Here is a 7,773-nt window from a genome sequence, read left to right on the forward strand (position 1 = left end):
TGGTATATAATTATACACAAGAATGCCAGGACTATATATAGATTTATTACTGCTCGTGTTATTTATATAAAACTTTTAACAATTCATTTATATAAGTGAATTAATTTTGGGAGCTGAATAAACATTTACATTTAGAATGAATGAAAAGAATTAATGAATATTTACATTACAAATGAAGGAAAAGAATTGATGATTTAATTGAAATACACTCATGCATTTTAGCCTAATTCCTCTTCATCAGATGATTCTAGATTTATAATAAAGGAATCAACAAAATTATCAATGGCTAAATCCTGTGGCGTATCTTCCTGTTGAAGAGTCTCTGCATGATTAACTGCATTTTTCCAGTTTTTTGCTGTTACTTGATTTAACGCTTCACTTACAAGTGGTTTGAGGTCAGACATTTTAAAATTATTCTTCTTTGCGACATACTGTTTGACCTGGCTCCATATTAATTCTATTGGGTTATATTGACAATGGTATGGAGGAAGTCTTACCACTTTGTGACCATGTTCACTCGCAATATTGTCAATTTCATACTTGCGTGGCCATCTTGATGTATGTTGCTTTACCATTGCAAGCAGATCATTCTTCAAGAGATCGTCTCCGGGGGTTTCTCCTTTCGCGATAAGCCAGTCTTTGATAACTGCCTTTCTATCGGATGCAGTAGGTGGCTTGTCAATTTGAAAAGAGTGATAGGAGGCATTGTCCATTACTATGATCGAGGATGCCGGTATATTTGGAATTAACTGCGAAATGAGCCAATCCTTGAATACTGTATGATTCCTTTGTTTGTGGTAATCGCCATCGTTTTTAGCTTGGAAAACAAGTTCGCAATTCGGAACAAACCCGTTTTTGGTTCCAGCATGAAGGACGATTAATCGACTACCTTTCCCAGTAGGGGGCTTAATCCCGGTGGCTTTCTCTGAGTTGGTGTCAATCCAACATTTCCCTACTGTGTGGTTTTGGTTGATCAAAGTCTCATCCAGGTATGCGAAGGAATCATAACCACTTCTCTTTAATGCCTTCATTTCTCTTAAAAACTTAGTTCTGGCCGATGCTACATCATTTCTCTCTAGCAGAAATTTTCTCACATTCACATTACTACATATATCGGAAACTAATTTCACGAAGAACTTTGTGCACAGAGTCCCTGGAACCTTTAAAACCAATATTTTCTTTTAACACCTCTTTGATTAAATCAAGCGTTGGTACTTCCTTCCTTACATAAAAGTCCAATACATGTAGTTCTACGCAAAACGCTCGTCAAAATCATCGAAATCTGTCACGGTTCTCGGTTGATGCTTCTCCCATTCCAGGAAAACTGCTGTGCCGCATCTCTCTTCCGTATCTTTGCCTTCTTTGCAAATCCTGCTGATTGTTCTCTTAGGGATCATTGTTGCTTCTGAGGCGCGTTGCAGTGTTTTTATTGACCAAGGGTCCATGATTTGCCTGTTCTTTGGTAAAGTACTTAACGATCCTATGAACGATTTCTCGAGCCTGTGGATGAAGATTAATGCGAGAACTAAGACTTCCTTCCATGTTGTTTGTAAGGCGACCGACTCCTTAATGAGTCAGTGACAGTGAGTGTTTTGATGAGCTTCCTTTGTGAGGTCGCGGGCTGTTTGACATCTTTATGCCCTGAGGTCAGCTTAACACCTGAGAGAAGAACTGGCAGCGCTGGAAAATTTTTTTGCCACGTTTAAGAATAAACTTGTTGTTTTATTGTTGTAAAATGCTAGAAAATTACGAGGGCTTTTAATAATTGCCAAAATTAGTCAACAACCAATTATATTTGTGTTGTACAACTTATGCTGCCTTCATATTCCATAAAACGTTGAGTTGGAATATTTGATGTGGCAGCGCCGGCAATGGAGGAGACCACACCCAAATCGCCATGAAGGAGCCGATAGGGTATAGTAAGGTTAGTGTTGAATTGTGTGTTTTGTTCAAGATTCTTAAAGTTTGTAAGTGATTGTCCCTATTCTAATCAGAAATTCACTGTCATTCAGGTTGCTATTTTCCTTGCAGATTTTAGTCTTCATAGTATACTGTACTTACTCTTTATCTCTTACTTGCTATTAATTTCATTTTGGCGCTCTTGTTTGCTGTATATACAGATTGTTTAGTAAGATTAGTAGTAACAAGATTTTTTTAAAGGTTGTAAAGTGTATTTGTATTGTTAAAAGTAATTCAGTTTTCTTTTTGTTTTCAGAGCACTACAGTATTTTCATCTACCGTACTATACAGTATATATGGAAGAAGCCGACTTATAAGAAATAATCAAACTTCTAGCTCTGAAGAATTTCATTGCCCCTACCAAGGTTGGGCCCATGATTTGCTTCCTTATGCACACAAGGTATGTGTGTATTTGTAGTGTAAATGTCTATTCTTTAACTCCAATATATTTTTTGAAGCTTGACTACTACTACTATCAAAAAAATAGTCCAGTCATCATATATTTTCCATATGAGCTTAAATTCTTTTAAATGGTAATTTGTAATTGATGAGATTAATGACTTAACATATTTCAGTGGGGAGAGTTAGTTTGTATTTTGATATGTTTAAGGCTTTCGTAATGTCTTCGTGACAAGTGCAGTTAAAAGATTGCTTCGAATCGTAAGAGTTATTATTATTCAGGAGATGAAACTTATTCATATGGAACAGGCCCACAGGGGCCATTGAATTGAAATTCAAGCTTCCAAAGAATAAATTGTTCATTAAGAGTATTTAAGATAGTAATGCATTGCATTTTTGCTTGAACTTTCGAAGTTCCAATTGCATGACATCCTCAAGAGACTGTTCCACAGTCCAACGGTCTGAGGAATAAAGCCAGTCTGGTTGCTCTCCGCAGATAAAGGGGATCAGGGATCAATTGTGGGTGGGGAAGAGCTGTTGAAATACAACTTATGAAAAGTGACAAACGAGATCGTCCATCGATGGTCTAAGTCATAACTGCTACCTGTATTAGGAAGCAGAAACCTACCACCACAAACCGCTGGATCTAAACGAGATAAAATTTATCTCTGGCAGAAGCAGATAACCACACTAGAGGACAGTATTTTAGTGAAGGAATGAATATAAATGACCTAAAATTGGTTGCATTGATTTTATCACTTTTATAAATGCATAAGGCATTAGGAATAATACCTAACTATCGTGCTGCATTTCCAGAAACTTTCATTAGATGTTTCTCAAAAGTTCGGTGTGAATCAAAAGTCAACACCTATAGACTGATAGTTGAAGCTTGGACTTATTCAGCAAAGTTTCATCCACCTTGAAGGGGAGGATGGGGTGAGAAATCTGTATAAAATCTGCTAATGAATAGTGTTTTTATTTTACTGGAGTTCCGACTGTTTATTTATGAGTTGGTTCTGTAGCATTATGTTAAGAGAATTGCAGTCAGTTTTAGTTTTCAGGTTTATGGACAGTTGTATTGTAAAGTTCTGTGCGACTTGATGTCACTCTTAAAATAAGTTTAAGTATGATGAAGTAGAAGATAAATTTTGTTAAGTGGATTGCCAAAATTAAAGTTGAAAACAACAAAGCTTAGAATAATGGTAATGGTTTTAGATCTGTTCTGTATTTTTGTGGGTATTAAACATTTAGCCTTTCAAAGGCTGGCAAGATGATCTTGATGAAACCATTATCTTGTGAATCATTTTTGATGAGATGCACTTTGAATTACATTTTTAAACTTGAATGATAAATGTAATGAAAGTTTAGCTTGGTCTACAAACGTGTTAATTGCTGATTACTGTGGGAAATCTTGACCGTTTCATAAACAGGGTATAACAGTATACCACAGGCTTTTTGTTACATGTGAGCAAGCCAGACCACCAAAGTATTTGATTAGTGTGTGGCTAGTGCAATAGTATTGAGATTTTTATGCAGAGTAAGCCTATCCTCCACTTACGAGATATTATCATATTTGAAATTCATAACAAAGGGAGATTGCTTTTGTGAACCAACATTGTTGCTGAATTGAATCTAAAATTTTAATTCTTTTAACAGGTATTATGCTGTACTGAAGACAACTCGAAGTTAAGGCTTGTCCCCTACATGGCCAAGGTGCTGACAGTTATCATTACCCACTGACCTGCTTCCAAGAGGGTTAAGAGGTACTCTGTCATGAGCAAGAGCACAAAACCTGCTTCCAAGAGGATTAAGAGGTACTCCGTCATGAGCAAGAGCTTGTGCTAGCAAAAAGCCAGCTTGATGAAGAATAATCTCAATCACAGAATAACTCCAACCACAGGTATGGTATTGTTGTTTCTTGATTAAGATTAGTGTAACAGTTTTCTTTATAATTGTGCGGTTGCTAGAAACTTCAAGACTCCAGGACAGCCTCCTCTTGGATACCATTTTATTGAAGTCAGTATCTAAAACAGCTAGATAACATAGTCATGAGGTCATGATAGTTTAGGAATGTGCTGCTGAAAGGGTTTTTCCCTGTTGATAGTGTTTGTGGTTGAAACTGTGCACTCATAAGCCAGTTGACATGTTATAGACTCAGCATATTCTTACTTGAATACTGAAGGACGAGAATAATCCCGAGTCTTATTGTAACTTCACCCCACGCTTTTTAGTTTTGCATAATTAAAAAGATACACCATGTAAATGTTTTCAGTCCTTTTTTTATACTAAGATTCACACTAAAAATTTTGTTGCCTTCCGATTAGGCTGTTATTTTGTTGCTATATGTTAACATTTACATTTTCAAAATCTTTAAACCAGGTGTTCAGTCATGTTTGTCTCTCATACATTAGTACTGAAAAGGATTGATATTATCACAAGGTATTAAGGATGTATTTTTTAAATTAACCTTGCCTCTTTATTACTTCTGCTCCAGCGGAAGTTTGACATTGAAACAAAAAAAAGTCAGTTTTACTATGAATATCCTTTTTCTATCCATCTACTTCCCCCATCCCCTACCAAGGAACTAAAAGGTACATACACTTAGCTGGCAGTCTACTTGTTGCTGGCTTCGTTAGGAGTTCGGCAGATGCACTCAGCTTTTCTGTTGGTTTGCTCTCTTGTGTTTTTAAGTATTCATTCAGTACGATTCTATTACTCTCAGTGCGTAAATGTTTTGATGAGCGAAAAGTTATGTTTGGGTAACTATATGATTGTAATAGAACAAATTGCAGCAATTGATCATTAACAAAGAGAGCTTGTTAGGTTGTTGAAACAACTATGGAGGATAATACTAGTAAGACTTAAGGTTAAGGAATGCACGTCTTGTCTGCAGTCCAATTTAGTAACTGGTTAGGTCCCCTGCTGTTTCTTTCTTTGATCTGTTACTCCAAATGAGCTTTCCATTGATTCAGGCTATTAGATTTTATAGGAGTCCTTTTATTATTATTATTTTTATTATTATTAGAGTTTTATTTTTTTGCCAAATATCCGGAGAGGTTAGGTAATTTCAGGTTGTTTCCCGTAATGGAGGAAGGGTCAAAGTCCTCTCTTTATATTGCCTTGTCTTTGACACTTACTGTCTCGCTCCCTCGTGGCTTGGAGTGACAGGGAACCAGTACATGTCAGAAAGAGGTGTGGATCTGTGCATGTTGTACCCTTCCTCTAGTTGGACTGACGTCAATGCAAGTGTCAAGACTTTGTTCACCAAAGAATAGCTCTGGTAAAGAGAAGCCTCCTGTCCTCTTCACTTCATTTACGTTTGATGTCATCGGGACATTTTGTTAGTAATGATTTTTGTCTCTTGTAATGTTAGTAGAATGAATTTTAGAAATTGTTCGCAGTTTACAACTAGGGTTAAAAATCTTGTAGTTTCTAGCATCATGTGTAGAGGTTACAAGGAGTTACAAGGATTAGGATGTCTTAGACTTGTTATGCCATCCAAGGAGACATTGTATGATCACTTGTCTCTAGGAGCAGGTTTTACTGTTCATTCAGTCTCCTAATGATTTTATCTAGCTTTCTTCTAAACTCATCCACACTCTTGCTGTTTACAACTTTCGTGGCAGTTTATTCCATGTATCACGTATCTTGTATGTAAAGAAGTTCCCGCAATGGGACGTGTTGTATCTTCAGTTTGTCTCCATCCATTATTTCTTGTCTATTTTCATTCAACGTAAATAGGTTATTGTCTACTTTTTGTTAGTTTTCATTCAACGTAAATAGGTTATTGTCTACTTTTGTTAGTTTCATTCAACGTAAATACGGTTATTGTCTACTTTTTGTTTTAGTTTCATTCAACGTAAAAATAGTAGGTTTATTGTCTTATTGTTCTACTTTGTTAGTTTCATTCAACGTAAATAGGTTATTGTCTACTTTTGTTAGTTTTCATTCAACGTAAATAGGTTATTGTCTACTTTTGTTAGTTTCATTCAACGTAAATAGGTTATTGTCTACTTTTGTTAGTTTTCATTCAACGTAAATAGGTTATTGTCTACTTTTGTTAGTTTTTTCATTCAACAGTTAAATACGTTATTGTTCTACTTTTGTTAGTTTCATTCAACGTAAATAGGTTTTATGTCTACTTTTGTTAGTTTCATTCAACGTAAATAGGTTATTGTCTACTTTGTTAGTTTTCATTCAACGTAAATAGGTTATTGTCACTTTTGTTAGTTTTATTCAACGTTAAATTATGTTGTCTACTTTTGTCTTACTTTTGTTAGTTTCATTCAACGTAAATAGGTTATTGTCTACTTTTGTTAGTTTCATTCAATGTAAATAGGTTATTGTCTACTTTTGTTAGTTTTCATTCAACGTAAATAGGTTATTGTCTACTTTTGTTAGTTTCATTCAACGTAAATAGGAGTCTGTCTTCTTTTGTTTTGCCTTTCAGTATTTTAAATGTTTCTATTAGTTGTCCTCGCAATTGTCATGTTGTGGCTTTCTAGTTGTCTTTGGTAGCCTATTTGCCTGACGGATGGAATTAACTTTGTGGCTCTTGCTTGTACCCCTTCTAGATAATCTGTTTGTCCAGTGAGATCTAACTATTGATGTGTAAAGCTGCAGCACTATTTCCTTGTTTCTGTGCCTTCTTTTCAGCTTTTATATATTGTTTTGTGGATTTTAAGTCATTGGCAATAAAGATTCCAAGGTCCTCCTCTTGTTCTACACTAGTATATATTTGTCATTCCCAAGCAGCATGTAGCTGGCATGAGGGTTTTTTGTTCCTATTTGTAACACTACACTTACCCAAGTTAAAAAGGCATTTGCCATCTTTTTGACCACTCTTGTTTTCATTAGATCATTTCTTAAACTTTCCACTGTATCTGGGTCTGTTGCATTTACACCTAGTTTGGTGTCATCTGCAAATTTGGCAATCCCCTTAGAATCTTGGAAGAAATGAGTTTCCACAAGTAATCCGAGAAATTACTTTCTATCACTATTTCTCCATTGATATTTTTCCTAATATGACAGTGACGATCATTGTAATAAACAGAGCATATATAATTATCTTTCTGCACCTTATGGAAGTCGACAAATGACGAAAACTTGGTAGCCTTGGTTGTCCAGGTGTACTCTTACCCAAAAAATGGCCCTACTATTCATTTACCTGTTCGAGCTTACATAAGGTTTGCCACAGCCCGCCTCACTTCTAAACAATTGTGCAAGTCGAAGCACAAAAGCTGTTCTGCAACCATGGGGACAATGACTTATCATAGTCACCATACTTAAAGCCTTGACAAGGTAAGAATATTCACTCAGAATTTCAGAGACAACGGTTTGTCATCATCACCTTGTGGGAGGAGTTGGGATGTCGTATGTTTACGTCATGTATAACTTTGAACCCATACATTAGTG

The 7,773-nt window shown here is 35.8% G+C and overlaps 1 protein-coding gene across 1 annotated transcript; it reads right to left on the bottom strand.

Moving 5' to 3' along the window:
• Nucleotides 1-218: 218 nt before the first annotated feature.
• LOC135226275 (uncharacterized) lies at nt 219-1,031 on the bottom strand. Its single transcript, XM_064265715.1, has one exon. It carries the CDS (start codon nt 1,029-1,031, stop codon nt 219-221), a length of 813 nt encoding a protein of 270 aa, XP_064121785.1.
• Between the last annotated feature and the right edge of the window lie 6,742 nt (nt 1,032-7,773).

This window comes from Macrobrachium nipponense, chromosome 14 (assembly GCF_015104395.2).
Source record: "Macrobrachium nipponense isolate FS-2020 chromosome 14, ASM1510439v2, whole genome shotgun sequence".
Taxonomy (NCBI): Eukaryota; Metazoa; Arthropoda; class Malacostraca; order Decapoda; family Palaemonidae; genus Macrobrachium; species Macrobrachium nipponense.

What these genes read in the sequence shown, in the direction of transcription:
- LOC135226275 (XM_064265715.1), bottom strand. Translation starts at nt 1,031, where the DNA reads ATGAAGGCATTAAAGAGAAGTGGTTATGATTCCTTCGCATACCTGGAT.